The sequence below is a fragment of the Ursus arctos genome, unplaced genomic scaffold, assembly GCF_023065955.2.
Source record: "Ursus arctos isolate Adak ecotype North America unplaced genomic scaffold, UrsArc2.0 scaffold_12, whole genome shotgun sequence".
Classification (NCBI taxonomy): domain Eukaryota; kingdom Metazoa; phylum Chordata; class Mammalia; order Carnivora; family Ursidae; genus Ursus; species Ursus arctos.
This window is the reverse complement of record NW_026622786.1, coordinates 2,381,101-2,397,612: the sequence shown is the minus strand read 5'-3', so window position 1 is coordinate 2,397,612 and position 16,512 is coordinate 2,381,101. Positions and strand designations below refer to the sequence as shown.

Below are 16,512 nucleotides of genomic sequence, written 5' to 3'. Positions count from 1 at the left end.
TCTCAAATTTTAGCAAGCAAACACATTACCTGGAAATCTTACTAAGATTCAGATTCTGAGTTAGTACATCCCAAGTAGGGTCAGAGATTTAGAATCTCTAACAAGCTCCTTGACTGCGTGTTGAGTAGCAAGGGTCTTAGAAGATACTTCCTGGGTCCCACTGCTGATTTCTACCAGACTTCTCAAGGCATTGAAGAAATCAGACTGGATATGATGCCGTAAATAGCTCCTATTTCTCTTCAACATTGCCCATTACTCATTCCCACCCCCACCCTCTCCCTACATGCACACATACATCAGAAAGCTGAAGGAGGGGCGCTTGGGTGGCACAGCGGTTAAGCGTCTGCCTTCGGCTCAGGGCGTGATCCCGGCATTATGGGATGGAGCCCCACATCAGGCTCCTCCGCTATGAGCCTGCTTCTTCCTCTCCCACTCCCCCTGCTTGTGTTCCCTCTCTCATTGGCTGTCTCTATCTCTGTCGAATAAATAAATAAAAAATCTTTAAAAAAAAAAAAGAAAGCTGAAGGAATCTAACTAACAGAAACATAATCAGGGCAGAACAGATTTCCCTTCACTCATGACACATTACAGAGCATGACATGTACAGGGCAATATGTCAGGTGCTAGGAGAAACAAAGATGATCCAGACAGGTCCTCAGCTTTAAGTTGATCACAAACCAGCAAAGGAGACAGGTACATACAGAGACAACTCACAAGTGGAAGGAACTAAGATCATGGAAGCACACAGACAGGAGTTAGCTGTGCAGAGGGTGAGGGATAGTCTAGGATAGTCTAGGATAATCTAGTGAGTGATTTCTTTAATTGATGTATAATTGACATACAATATTGTATTAGTTCCAAATGTACAACATAGTGATTTCACAGTTCTATACATTGCCAAATGCTTATCATAAGTGTAGTTACCATCTGTCATGATACAAACTATATTCCCAACACTGTACCTTTCATGCCTGTGACTTATTTTTTTTAAGATTTTATTTATTTATTTGACAGAGACAGCCAGCGAGAGAGGGAACACAAGCAGGGGGAGTGGGAGAGGAAGAAGCAGGCTCATAGCGGAGGAGCCTGATGTGGGGCTCGATCCCATAACGCCGGGATCACGCCCTGAGCTGAAGGCAGACGCTTAACCGCTGTACCACCCAGGTGCCCCCATGCCCGTGACTTATTGACTTATTTTTTTAATTTTTTTAAAAGAATTTATTTATTTGAGAGAGCAAGAGAGAGCATGAGCAGGGGAGAGGGGCAGAGGCAGAGGGAGAAGCAGACTTCCGCTGAGCAGGGAGCCCAATGAGGGACTCGAACCCAGGACCCTGGGATCATGACCCGAGCCAAAGGCAGACAGTTAAATGACGAAGCCACCCAAGCACCCGACTTATTTATTTTGGAACTAGAAGTTCATACCTCTTTTTTTTTTTAGTTTACTTACGTAAGTCATCTCTACAGCCAATATGGGGCCCAAACTCACAACCCTGAGATGAAGAGTCACATGTTCTTCCAACACTGCCAGTCAGGCCCACTGTGTAGATCATACTTCTAAATCCCCTTTACCGGTTTTGCCCATAGCCCTCCAGTCCCCCTCGTCTGGCAACCGCCAGATCGTTCTCTGTACTTATGAGTCGGTTTCTGTTCTTTGTTTGATTTTTAGATTGCACATATAAATGAAATCATATGATAAGACAGTGTTTCTTAAATTCTGGTCCCCCTACCAGTAGCATAGGTACTACTGGAAAAATGTTAGACATGCAGATTCTCAGACTCCACCCAAAACTACTCCAAGGGTGGGGTGGGGGTGGCAATCTGTATTTTAACAAGCCGTCCAGGTGATTCTGATACATGATGAAGTTTGACAACTGCTGGTCTATGAAAACTTCACAGAGGAGACATTTGAGTTGGACCTTCGAGAATTCATATTATAGCAGGCAGGAAGAGAAGGGGCATTACAGGTGATAGACCACAATGAAAGAAGGTATGGAGATGTAAAAGTGAAATGCGTAAACATGTCGGGGAAATAGCACTCAACCGGGGGTGCGAAGGCGAAAATGGGAAACGTGGCCAGAGAGCTAAGTCAGGAGCAAATTTTGAAGAGCCTCAAATTTTATACCGTGAAGTTTGAACTTTATTTGATAGATGTAAAGAAAACATTGTTTTAAAGCAGGCGAGTGACATGATCAGAACGGTATTTTAAAGCTCTATATGGGCAGTCCCACAACAAGGCTACCAATTAAGAGGCTATTTTGTCCAGGAAAGAATAAGAGCCAAACAAGAACAGTAAAATTTAAAAAGGAAGGAGGAAAAACATATGATAAACATTTCCAAAAAGCTGTATTGGATAATGGTTTAAGACCACAAGCTCTAGGGCCAAACTGCCTGGCTCTGACACTTAATATAATTGTGTGTCTCAGTTTTCTTATTCATAATAAAAGAGACAATAATAGTTCCTACCTTATAGGACTATTGTGAGGATTAAATAAATTAATAATTGTAAAGTGCTTAGAACAGTGCCTGGTATGAAGAAAACATTCAATAAATACAGTTGTGTGTGCATGTGTCTTTTATAGGGAGTAGCATGTCTAAAATGTCTAGCTCACATTAGAAAATAATACCACAAGATGAGTTAGGAACATGCTGAATTTGAAATACCTAGAGGACCCTTTCACTTCTCTGTATCTCAATTCCTAGTGTCTTAACAATTGGAAACAGGGACTTACAGGAAACTGGTGGACAGGTGAAATGAGCACGAAGTGTGGTCACAAGGAGAGGATTTCAGGGCTGCCTGGCCCTGCTTCCAGTCTTACACAGAAGGTTCTGGTTTATACCTTTTAAATGAAGTTAGGTACGGTTAGTGTAAAGATAGTTGAACAAATTAAAGCAATAACGAAATAATGTAGTAGTCGATACTGCTAGTTCATCAAACACACCCAGTTCTCTCTCCTTCCAGATATGAGACATGGCTGTTCTTCCTGGCCCCCTTGTGGTTGGGTAGGGCCTTATGACTCAGTCAGAACAATGAGTTGTTAATGAAAGTGTCCTGAATCACTTTAACTGCCTTTAGCGGTCTCTCCCTCTGGCATGGCTTACTCATCAGCCTGGATTTCTGAGTAGATATCCTCGCAGAGCTTCAATGTCAATTTACTAGAGAAGATTATGCAGCACGAGCAAAAAATGCATGGTTTTTGTTTTAAACTCTTGGAATTGTTTGTTTCCACAACACAACTTAGTCTATCCTGATGCAGCTATTATTTTAAAACCCATCAAATGTTTAAAAATTAAATAGTTAACATCCAGTCTTAATGAGGGTGTGGGGAAACATGCTTTCAGAGATTTGCTAGTGGGAGTAAAAATTGTTTCAACCTTTTTGAATAGTAATTTGAGAGTAGATTCTATTAAAGTGAAAAAAAAAAAGAGTACATATATATACTTTTTCCTGAGATTCCATTTTGGGGAATCTCTTCCACAGAAATAAAAGTACTACTTCAGAAGGATGCTAATGTTTATTGTCGTACTATTTGTAGTAGCTAAAAACTGAGAACATCTTTCTAAGTATGATTTAGCCACACTATGAAGTATTATGCAATTGTCAAAAAGGCAAATGTTACAGTTTTTATTGACTTCAAGGGACGTCCACGTGTGAAATAAAAGTAAAACAAAACAAAATCCACATTCAGGGGTGCCTGGCAGTCTCAGCGGGCAGAGCATGTGACTCTTGTTCTCAGGGTTGTGAGATCAAGCCCCACACTGGGTATAAAACTTACTTAGAAATAAAATCTTAAAAAAAAAAATCCACATTCATGACCTTGTACATACAAGCCTAGAAAACTAAGCTATTTTAACCTCAAAGCCCCAGGAGTAATAAGTGATGGAGGGAGGAGAGGATATTATCACGTTTTTCCTGTTACATCTCGATATTCCTCCACTTGTTACAATTTATACCACTTGTGTAATAAAACCAACGGGGTGAAATAGAAAATCTAAACCTAAGTGTTTGCCTACTGAGTCTTTACACGATAAACTAATATTGCTGCCATTAGTTGGGGTTGGCGGAAGAGGCGGAGCTTCTATACTATACTCCAGGCCACGCCTCCTCACCCGGCCAGTTGCCGCCCACGTGTGTCCTGGACGGGTCTGCTTTGACGCATGCGTACTTGTCTGAGTTTTCCTGGCCTTGGAGGGGCGCTCAGAGGCTTTGGGTTTGACCCCGTCAGGCCACCGTCGTGGCGACCGGAACGGCACCTGAGGTTTGCTTCCGGGCGTCTCTTTCGTTTCCCTTTCCCTCCCTCCCTCACGCTTCTTCCCCTCCCCCTGCTCCCTTTCCCTTACGGTTTCGTTCTCCCCCATCGAGGCTGACCCCTGCGTCTCGAGTCTGGGGTCTGGCTGGTGAAAAAGAACTGTTGTAGCTGGAAGCAGGGAGGTGTGGGAAATAGAGGTATTTGGAGGCCAGGGGCCTGTCTGGAATGTTTTGTTTGGGGGAGGAGGTTGGGCGAGGGTGAGAAGGAAGTCTTCCTCGAGAGGCGAGCGGGGGCGGGGTTGAGCTGGGTTTGCGGGGTGGGTGGGACGCACCCCCAAAAAGGGTAGCGCGGGGGTGGGGCGGTGTGCGGGCAAAGGAAAAATGGAGGCAGTGAGAACTGGCCTTGGGCTCGCACGGCATTCTGGCATCAGTTTTGCTTGAGCCGTTTTATCAAAACAGTTAACACTAATGCATGGGTTATTTGAATGGTACTTTTTATGTAGCCACATTTTATTCCCAGATTGCTTTAAGTTCCCTTTACTTTGGGGAAACCTCTTTGCTTCTGTATGCTTAGGTGTTAATAGACTTTGAAAAGTAAATTTCCACTTGGAAGCAAAGTAATGTAAGGCGAACAAGTGGTTAAAGAGGAAACAACGAGTTTTAGTGAGTTACAGACTAACCGCTACCCTCCAGATGGAGATAAGTGTTCGAACTGGCATAGCATGCAACAAAGATTTATCTCTTCAGTGAATTAAGGAACACAGGTCACAGAGATACCTTCCTCAGCAAATTGGTTCTCTTCCGTTTCCTAAAACATTATTTTCGGTAGCTCCTTGCTGCATAATATATGTTCTCCATGCCCTCAAACTTTTAAATCTTAGGCCTGTAGTCTATAGGATAAGATACGAATGCTACAAAATCTTAGCGTCAGATACAGGAGAATGAAGAGAGAGAACATAGAATCGAGCTTAACTGTATTTGAATAACAAGTAGTAGTGTGGGAATGAGTTTTATTGGGGTACTGATATTTGGTGGTTATGACTCCACACGTAATCTTAGTTTTCTGTTCCATGTAGAGGACAACAGCATGTCCTCCCTCCCTGGGTGCATTGGTTTGGATGCAGCAACAGCTGCAGTGGAGTCTGAAGAGATTGCAGAGCTGCAACAAGCTGTGGTTGAGGAGCTGGGTATCTCGATGGAGGAACTTCGGCAGTTCATCGATGAAGAACTAGAAAAGATGGACTGTGTACAACAGCGTAAGAAGCAACTAGCAGAGTTGGAAACGTGGGTAATACAGAAGGAATCTGAGGTGGCCCATGTTGACCAGCTCTTTGATGATGCATCCAGGTGAGGACTACGTGGGAAATAGGAAATCTCCCCTTTGGCAGACATTTCAGAAGTATGATTGTTCATGATATTGTGCACTTTATAAAGGACTTTATACTTTACAAGGTACAAATGTATAGAACCTTCCTCTTCCTCATAGGTTAGGATCCAAAATCTGACCTCAACCACCCATATATAGAATATTCATCTATCAGAAGCTAATGTATAGGCAGCAGCAGGGGAGTTCTTGAGTCCTTTCCCCTTTTTTCTCCTCTATCCTGCTTCCAAACAATTGCTTTGTTTTCTTAGTGGGGTGATCTGGGAAGTGAAGATTGTAAAGTGTTGCTGTCTTGTGTAACTGTGGAGCACGAGCCCTGTATCTACTCCTAAATCCCCAGAAGGTTTGTGTCTGACACCTTAGTTGTCACTTAGAACACATTTTCAGTTCACAAGGTAAATGATGAGATGTGGTTGAGAGGACTGTACTCAGGGCTTATTTTGGATTTTTGAGGAACTAGCCTGGAAACCACTATTTAAACATTTTTCTATGAGAAAAGCATTTTAAATTCTAAATGGTTGGTGCCTAGGTGGCTCAGTTGGTTAAGTGTCCAACTCTTGACTTCAGCTCAGGTGTTGATCTCAGGGTGGTGAGTTCAAGCCCCGCACTGGGCGTGGAGCCTACTTAAAAAATAAAAATAAAAATGAATTCTAAATGAAGAAACTTGGCCTGTTTAAATTGAGGTCAGTGTATACTTAAATATGTATAAATTCTGATGGCTTTTATACCTATTTCTGCTGGCTTTGACCTTTTCTACATGTGTTCCAATATTAGGGCAGTGACTAACTGTGAGTCTTTGGTGAAGGACTTTTATTCCAAACTGGGTCTGCAATACCGGGACAGTAGCTCTGAGGATGAAGCTTCCCGGCCTACAGAAATAATCGAGATTCCTGATGAAGATGATGATGTCCTCAGTATTGATTCAGGTAAGAGATAAGGCTACAGGTAGAAAGTCTCAGGATTGAAATTGAAAGACCGGAAGTTAATTAGATAAAAGAAAGAAGAAACCATTGTCACTGACTACATATTCCAAACTGTTGGATGTGTCTATTACCGAAGAAATAGAACGTTTTAGTACCATATGTGTTCCCTATGTACTACTTCCTGATGGAATGACCTTCCTTTCCCCATTCTGTGTAACCTCTATTCTGAATTCCCTTCCTTTTCTTTATAGGTGGCATTAGCACCTATGTATGTATGTATCTCAAATGGTAGATTTTTGGGTTTTGTCTACTTTTGAGGGGTTTTTTAGGTGTAATTTATGTACTATAAAATTCACCCATTTTAAGTATATAGTTTGGGTTTTCGTAAATTTATATAGTAGTGCAGTTTTCACAGTCCAGTTTTAGAATACTTGGCATTACCCCAAAAACATCCCTCATACCTATTTGCCTACATTGTCCGTTTTCACCCCCCCAAGTAACTACTGATCTGCTTGCTTCCTTTTTGCCTTTTCTAGAAATTTCATATAAATGGAATCTCAATTTATTGTCTTTTGTATCTGGTTTCTGTCACTTAGCATAATGTTTTTGAGATTAATCGATGTTATTACAGGTATCCATAGTTTGCTCCCCTCTTTTTGCTGAATAATAATTCATTTTATAGATATACCACAGGTTTTTATCCATTCTTTCCCTCTGCAGTCTCTGCTCTACCAGCTGAGCTATGGAAGAGCGCTTTATCCATTCTTTAATTGATAAATATTTGGGTTGTTTCCAGTTTGGGGGCTATTAGGAATAATGCTGCTATTACACATTTCTGTATAAATCTTTATATGGGCATTATGTTTCATGTCTCTTGGATATTCCACCTAGGAGTAGAATTTACTAGGTTTTAGGGTAAGTGTATGTTTGGGTTTTTAGGAAACTGCCTTACTGTTATCAAAAGTGGCTATACCATTTTACATTCCCACTAGCCAAGTATGGGGTTCCAGTTTCTTTACATCCTTGCCAATGCTTGGGATTGTCGGTCTTTTAGCCATTCTAGTGTGTGTGTGTGATATCAAATTGCGATTGTAGTTTGCATTTCCCTAAGGAAGTTGAGCATCTTTTCACATACTTATTTGCCATTTATGTATGTTCTTTGGGGAAACATCTATTCAAATTTTTAGTCTTTTTTTTTTTTTTAATTGTGTTGTCTTTTTATTATTGACTTAGAGAACTTAAGTTTTAGGTACAATTCATTTATCATATATTTTACACTTTCTCTCAGATGTGGTCTTTTCACTTTCTTAACGGTGTCTTTTAAGAGTAAAACTTCTCAAGGTAAGGGTTGAGGGCGGGTTGTTTATTTTGATTATGGCTATCCAGTTGTTCCACCACCATTTGTCGAAAAGACTGTCGTTTTGGTACCCTTGTCAAAAATCAACTGGCCATGTATATGAGGGTCTATTTCCAGATTCTGTTTTGTCACATTGATCTAAATATCTCTCTTTATACTAGCACCACACTGCTTTTATTACTGTAACTTTATGGTATGTTTTAAAATCACTTGATGGAAGTGCTCTATATTTATTTGTATTTCATATAACTTCCAAATAAATTTTGGGATCAGCTCGTCAGTTTCTATCAAAAACATTTTTTTAAACCTGTTAGGGTTTTTAATAGGAACTATATTGAATCTAAAGGTCAATATAAGGAGCATTACCTTTTAACAGATACTCAGTCTTCTGGGGCACCTGGGTGGCACAGCAGTTAAGCGTCTGCCTTCGGCTCAGGGCGTGATCCCGGCGTTCTGGGATCAAGCCCCACATCAGGCTTCTCCTCTATGAGCCTGCTTCTTCCTCTCCCACTCCCCCTGCTTGTGTTCCCTCTCTCGCTGGCTGTCTCTATCTCAGTCGAATAAATAAAATCTTTAAAAAACAAACAAACAAACAAATACTCAGTCTTCTAATGCATTCTCTCATAAATGTTTTATTTTTAATGCTAATGTGAGTGAGATTATTTACCTAATTTCATTTTAGGATTGTTTGTTGCTAGGATATGAAAATTTAGTTGATTTTTGTATATGAATCTTATAGCCTGTGACCTTAGTAAGCTCACTTCTAGAAGCTTTTTGTGAATCCCTTTGGATTTTCTGTATGTTACCTCATGTTGTCTGCTAATAAAGTCAATTTTACTTCTTCCTTTCTAATATAGATGTCTTTTATTTCTTCTTCTTGCCTTATTGTACTCTCTAGAACCTCCAGTACAATGTTGAATGAAAGACTTGAGAGCAGACATCTTTTGCTTGCTCTTTATCTTAGGGGGAAAGCATTTCGTCTTTAGGCATTAATTGTAATGTGAGCTGTAGGGTTTTTGTAGATATCCTTTGTCAGGTAGAAGGAAGTTGCTTCTATTCCTAGTTTGCTGAGAGTTTTTATCATGGCTCGATTGGATTTTAGATTTTGCCAGTTACTTTTTCTGTATCATTCTCAGATAATCATAGAGGTTTTGTCCTTTTTCTTATTAATAAGGAGTATTACAATAATGATTTTCTGGATGTTAAACAAACTTTGTATTCCTGGGATAACCCCCCACCCTACCCTTGCCATGTTGTCTTAGTGTATAATCCTTTTTATATGTTTCTGTATTAGATTTGCTAATATTTTGTTAAGAACTTTTGCACCTGTGTTCATGAGAGCTGTTGTAGTTTTATTGTAATATGTGTTTTTGGCTTTGGTGTTAGGGTATTATGGGCTTTATAAAAATGAATTGGTAAATGTTCCCTCCTCTGAATTTGTATGAAACAGAATTATCTCTTCCTTAAATGTTTGATAAATTCAGCAGGGAGGCCATCTTGACCTGGATTTTTCTTTGTGGATAGGTTTTTTTTTTTTAAATAAGCTTATTAGTTTGGAATAGTTTTATATTTTTTTATATATTGCAAAGATAATAGAGAGTTCTTGCATACTTTTCCTCAGTTTCTTCTAACGTTGGTATTTTATGTTACCATGGTACGTTGGTCAAAAGTAAGACGCAAACATGGGTGCATTACTTTCACCTAATCTCTACACTTTTGATTTCTGGGCTTTTTCCATTACAGGATACCACATTGAATTTATTGTGGGAAGGTTTTTTTTTGTTTTTTTTTTTTTAAAGATTTTATTTATTTATTCGACAGAGATAGAGACAGCCAGCGAGAGAGGGAACACAAGCAGGGGGAGTGGGAGAGGAAGAAGCAGGCTCACAGCAGAGGAGCCTGATGTGGGGCTCGATCCCATAACGCCGGGATCACGCCCTGAGCCGAAGGCAGACGCTTTAACCGCTGTGCCACCCAGGCGCCCCTGTGGGAAGGTTTTTAATTACTAATTACTTTTCTTTACCTGATAATGTCCATTTGGATTTTCTATTCCTTCTCAGGTCCCTTTCATTAATTTGTATCTTTCTAGAAATTTTTCCATTTCATGTAAGTTGTCTAAATTATTGCCATAAAGTTCATAGTATTCCCTTATGATTCTTTTGAATTTCTGTATGTTCTGTAATAATGTCCCTTCTTTCATTCCTGATATTGGTTATTTGGATCTCCTCTTTTTTTTTGCTTGGTTAATCTGGCTAATGGATTGTCATTTTTTATGCTTTTTTCCAAGCAACCAGTTTTTGGGTTCATCAATTTATTTTTCTCTACTGTTTTCCTGTTTTCTATTACACTGATTTCTACTCTGATCTTTATTCCTTCCATGTACTTGGGTTTGATTTGTTCTTCTTTTTCTAGTTTCTTAAAATTAAAACAGATTATTGACTTGACTTTACATCTTTTTTTCTTGCTAACGTTAATACTTAAAGGTATAAATTTCCCTTTAAATGTTGCTTTACTGCATCTCCTAAATTTTTGTGTGTTGTATTTTCTTTCTTTTTTTTTTTTTTAAGATTTTATTTATTTATTTGACAAAGAGAGACAGCCAGCGAGAAAGGGAACACAAGCAGGGGGAGTGGGAGAGGAAGAAGCAGGCTCCCAGCGGAAGAGCCCCATGTGGGGCTCGATCCACTGGGATCACACCCTGAGCCAAAGGCAGACGTTTAACGCCTGCACCACCCAGGCGCCCCTGTGTGTTGTATTTTCATTTAACTCATAATTTTTAATTTCCTTTGTGATTTTTCTTCGACCAATTGATTATTTCAAATATTTGGGAATTTCCTAGATTTCTTTGTGTTGTGAGTTTTTTACTTAATTTCATTGTGGTCAGAAAATATACTTCATATTATTTTAATCCTCTTAAATTTATTTAGATTTTTTTTAATGGCCTAAAATATTATCTGTCCTGGAGAATGATCCATGTGTGCTTGAAAAGAATTTGTATTCTGCTGCTGTTGGATGGAGTATTTTATAAATGTCGGTTAGGTTAAGCTGGCCAATAGTGCTGTTCAAGTTCGTGTCCTTATTAATTTTCTGTGTAGTTGTTTTAACAGTTACTTGGAAAGGAGTTTTGAAATCTTGAACTAAAGTTGTTGAATTGTTTGTCCTTTCAATTTACTTCAGTTTTTGCTTCCTCCATTTGGGGGTCTATTATGTATACATTTATAGTTGATTTTTTATTATTAAAAGATATCTCTGTGTCAAGTGATATCCCTTTTCTTAAAGTCCATTGTATCAGATATTAATATAGCATTTCCATTTTTATTATGATTACCATTTGCATGTTGTGTCTTTTTCTGTCCTTTTACTTAAATTAAAATCTATTTCTTTAAATTTAGTGTATCTCTTACAGACAATATATAGTTAGATCTTATAGTTTTTTTAAATCCAGTCTCACAGTTTCTGGCCTTTAAATAGTGTTGAGTACATTCATAGTTCATATGAATCCGTATGGGTGGATTTATATCAATCGCTTTGCTCTTTTCCCCCCGTATTTTTTATATTTATCTGTTTTTTTTACTGCCTTCTTCATGTCAGACAAATATATCAGTAAATCATTATAATTCCTCTGATTTTTTTTTTAGCTTTTTAAAAAGTGTTTGATACTTATCTGATCATTATCTACTACAAGTTAATACTGACTTAATTCTGGTAAAATACAGCAGCTTTGCCCAGGATAGCTCCATTTTCACTCTCTCCTTGGGTGATACTGTTGTCAAATATATTGCATCTACATATGTTTAAAGCCAACACTTTAGTGTTATAATTATTGCAAGGACCAATCTTATTTTTAAAGAACTTAGGGGAAGAAAAGAGAAATATATATATTTACCCAGATGTTTACACTTCCGTTGCTTTTTATTCCTTCCTATGGATCTGAGTTACCATCTAGTGTCATCTTTTTCCAGCCGGAAAGATTTCCTTTAATATTTCTTGTAGTTCTGCTAAAAGTGAATTCTCTGCCTTCGTACACAAGCAGGGGGAGCGGCAGGCAGAGGGAGACAGAGAAGCAGCCTCCCTACTGAGCAAGGAGCCCAATATGGGGCTCGATCCCAGGACCCTGGGATCATGACCTGAGCCGAAGGCAGATGCCCAGTTGACTGAGCCCCCCAGGCGCCCTGTGGGATATAGAATTCTTTTGGCACTTTAGATACGCCATCCCAGTGTCTTCTGGTCTCCATTATTTCTGCTGGAAAGTCAGATGAAATTGTTGTTTGTATCCTGGTTGTGAGTCATTTTTGTCTTACTGCTTTTAAGATTTTCTCTTTCGATTTTAGTAGTTTGACTACGATGTGTCTAGGTGTAATTCTGTATTTGTCCTACTTGAGATTTATTGAATTTGGACTGTAGATTCAAGTTTTTCATCAAATTTAGAAGTGTTTCAGTCATTATTTCTTTCTTTTTTTTAATATATGTATTTTTTTCAATGTAATTTTTTAAGATTTTATTTTTAAGTAATCCCTACACCCATTGTGGGGCTCAAACTTAACGACCCTGAGATCAAGTTGCACACTCTACCAAGTGAGCCAGCCAGGTGCCCCAGTCATTCTCTCTCCCCTTGCCCTCTGAGATCCCTGTTACCAATATGGTAGAATGCCTCACATTGTCCCATAAGTCTCTGAAGCTCTGTTCATTTTTCTTCAGTCTTCTCTTTGCGTTTCTCTATATAGGAATCTATATTCTAGTTTACTTATTCTGTCATTTTAAATTTGCTTTTTTAGCTTCTCTAATGAATGTTTCTTTGCAGTTTTTGTAATTGCAACTCCAGAATGTCCATTTGCTTCTTTTTGTAGTCAGGTCTTTTGTTTACTAAGTATTAGCATATTTTTCTTTTTTTTAGTCTTTGTAGTTTCCTGTAGCTCTTTGAGCATATTTATAAATCCAGTATCTAGGCTCAGGCAGCAAGTCAGTTTCTGTTGCCACAGTTTTTTCCCTGAGTATAGGCTGCACTTTCCTGTTTCTTTGAACATTTCATCATTTTTTGTTGTTGGAAGGTGGACATTTTCGACAATGTAGCAACTCTGAATTTTAATTTAGAGTTGCTGTTTTCTTTCTCGGGTGGGAGGGGGAAAGGCAGAGGGAGAGAGAGAATCTTTTTTTTCTTTTTTTTTTTTTTAAGGTATTATTTAATTATTTGACAGAGACAGCGAGAGAGGGAGCACAAGCAAGGGGAGTGTGAGAGGGAAAAGTAGGCTTCTCGCCAAGCAGGGAGCCCAGTGCGGGGCTCGATCCCACCACCCCGGGATCATGACCTGAGCCGAAGGCAGACGCTTAACGACTGAGCCACCCAGGTGCCCTGAGAGAGAGAATCTTAGGCAGGCTTCATGCCCAGCACGGAGCCTGATGCGGGACTCAATCTCATGACCCTGCGATCATGACCTAAGCAGAAATCAAGAGTCAGACGCTTAACCAACCGAGCCACCCAGGCACCACTCTGTTTTCTTTTTCATTCTTTCTTTTTTAAGTAATTTTTCTTATACTGCCAACTCTGTCTTCCCTTTAGTGTGCAGCTGATGTCTCTGCTTGGTTTTTAAATTTAAACTATATATTAGCTTTGCTCCTAAGAGTTGCCCCCTTTTTTAAAATAGTTCAGCCATCGAGTTATACAGAAGTATAGAGAATGCATTCAGACTTGTGTTTAGTTCTCTTGTCTCTTTTGGGTTTCTTGGATCTTTTCTGTATGTGCGTAGTTTAGCAGTCACCCACAGATTCGTATATGTTTGTATATATACATGTATGTATACATATACACACACACACATATATATGTATGTATATATAGTCATATATATATATGGCTTGGCTCCTAACAGTTCCCCCCTTATTTTTGCATAGTTTAGCCAGTAAGTTCTGTGGTGTTTTTTTTAAAGATTGATTTATTTATTTTAGAGACAGTGCCGGGAGGGTGGGGGGCAAAGGAAGAGGAGAGAGAGACCTCAGCAGACTCCGCAGTGAACATAGAGCCCAACATGGGGCTTGGTCCCATGACCCCGAGATCTTGACCTGAGTCAAAGTCAAGCATCAGACGCTCAACAGACTGCGCCACGCAGGTGCCCCCAGCCAGTGAGTTTTACAGAGGTGTGGAGAATGCGTTCAGAGTTGCTTCTAGTTCTCAAGTCTCCATTGACTCTCCTGGGTTTTCCCTGCGTGGGCATAGTTTAGCAGTCACTCAGGAATGTCTGGAGAATTTATTTAGGCCTGTCTGTGGCTCTCATTTCCAGGATCTGACCGGTTTGCTGCTCACACTAAACAAGAACTGCAGCCTCAGACTGACGGCTGCTCCTCGTCATGGCTAGCGCCTCAGTGGTCGAGCTGTAGTTTCCGCTCACCCAACTAGAGAGGGAGTAGGGATGGGACCTGCCCCAGGCAAGAGCTCCACAGATTTCACCTTCCTTGCCAGAATTTTAGCCGTTTTTCAAGAACAAATACTTCTCAATTTGTTGTTTGTCTTTGGTCAATTTCCAGTGGCCTGAGTTGATTGTTTTTCACAATTCTTTCTAGTTTTATAATTGTTTTCTGGTTAGGGGAATCATCCTTTTCATATCACTATTATCAGAAGTGCCATAGTTGTGCCTGTTTTTCAACTGTATAAATGGAATCTTAGTATATGCATTTTTCAGTCATTTCTTTAACATCATGCTGATGTTGCAATGCTTAGTTCAGTAAATACTACAGTATACTGTTCCATCTTGTGAATATGACACACTCTATCTCTTCTCCTGTCAGTTGCCATTTCATTTGTTTTCAGTTCAAATAATACTCTAAATATTCTTATACATGACTCCTGATCCACTTTCTCTTTATTTATAATTTTTTAATTTAAATTTTTTTAGTTAACAAACAGTGCACTGTTGACTTCTGGAGTAGAATTCAGTGCTTCATCACTTAAAACACCCAGTGCTCATCACGAGTGCCCTCTTTAATACCCATCACCCATCTAGCCCATCCCCCTCCCACCTCCCTCCATCAACCCTCAGTTTATTCTCTGTCATTAAGAGTCTCTTATGGTGTGCAAGAATCTTTCTCTTTTGGCAGTCTTACTAAGTTTTTAGGATGTATATGCTGTAAGACTGGAGTTGCTAGTTCTTAGGGTATGGGAATTCTAACATTACTGGATAAGTAACAGAGAGCTTTCCAAAGTGGTTGTACCAATTTATATTTGTAACTACCAGTGGATGAGTGTGTCCTGTGCTCCACATCCTTGACAACACTTGGTATTGTGGTTTTTTAATTTAATTTTATTTTTAAAAGATTTTATTTATGTATTAGAGAGAGCATAAGGAGGGGGAGCAGCAGACAGAGTGAGAGGGAGAAGCAGTCTCCCTGCTAAGCAGGGAGCCCGACGTGGGGCTCAATTCCAGGACCCCAGGATCACAACCTGAGCCAAAGGCAGGCTCTTAACCGACTGAGCCACCCAGGCACCCCTTTTAGTTTTTCTTTGAAATGTCTGTTCTTGCTTTTTGTTCAGTGATCGTTTGTCTTTTTCTTGATTCATAGGAAGTCTTTATATGTCACAAATACTAATACTTTGTAGTTATGAGTTGCAAACATCATTTCCAGGTTCTGATTGATATTTACTTTTTATGTTATTTGTTGATTAACAGAAGTTATAATTTTAGCATTTTCTTTTATGATAATTGGTTTTTATAGCCTTTCTGTGCTGGGACTTTATTATAAAGATCTTTTATGTTGCCTTTGAAAGTTTCATAGCTTTGCCTTTAATCCAACTGAAATTTATTTTTTGTGTAGTATTTGAGGTAAAGATCTGAATTTTTTTTCATATGGTTATTAATGTTCCAGTGCCACTTACTGAAATGAGTCCCTTCTTACTGATTTACATTGTTTGCTTGTCATAAATTATTTTCATATATTTGTGGGTTTATTTCTGGACTTTCTATTCTGTTTGATTGCTCTGTCATTTTTTCTTACATAAATTCTATATTGTGTGTAACCGGGCTTTGTAAGTTTTCCATCTGTTAGTTCCAGTAACCTAACTTTGGTTTTCTTCTTTATGGATGTCTTGGTTCTTTTTACCTGTCATGCTTTTATATATATATTTGAGAATCAGCTTGTCATGTTCCCCACTCACCTGCTCCCTCTGCCAAAAAAAACTATTGACAGTATTAAAAGATCAATTTAGGGATAGCTGATCATTTCATACTATTTAATTTTTCTACACAAACACAATTTATTTAGTCCTTAACATTTTTCAGTAAAGTTGATGGTTGCACAATGGTATCAGTGTACTTAATACTACTGAACTGTACGCTTAACAATGGTTTAAGGTCATATATTTTATGTTACGTGTATTTTACCACAGTAAAAAATTGGGGGGGAAAGAATCAGATTTATAGATTACTGAGAGGGAATATTTTTCCTAGGTATTTGAAGTGTGGGGATAAAAAGCAACATAAAATCTGCATGTTGAATATGAGTAAAAGGATGCAGAGGGGGAAAAGTACATATGCACGTTTACAGAATCTTTGGCTGCAAGAGAAACTGATACATTGGTTGCTTCTGAGGAGAGTAACTAGAAGCAGGAGTCTGA

The 16,512-nt window shown here is 39.0% G+C and overlaps 1 protein-coding gene across 4 annotated transcripts in view; it reads left to right on the top strand.

Annotated features, from left to right (window-relative positions):
- Window positions 1-4,113: 4,113 nt before the first annotated feature.
- SETDB1 (SET domain bifurcated histone lysine methyltransferase 1) overlaps window positions 4,114-16,512 on the top strand; it is a 30,595-nt gene continuing 18,196 nt past the window's right edge. Inside the window, exons 1-3 of one of the 4 annotated variants that reach the window (XM_026486658.4) lie at window positions 4,114-4,256; window positions 5,323-5,593; window positions 6,405-6,556. In XM_026486658.4, the coding sequence (XP_026342443.2) occupies window positions 5,334-5,593; window positions 6,405-6,556 (412 nt within the window). In that variant the 5' untranslated portion in view covers window positions 4,114-4,256; window positions 5,323-5,333. Of the gene's footprint in view, window positions 4,445-5,322; window positions 5,594-6,404; window positions 6,557-16,512 lie in introns of all 4 variants that reach the window. The other 3 variants (XM_048220569.2, XM_026486655.4, XM_026486659.4) reach the window with 3 other exon arrangements.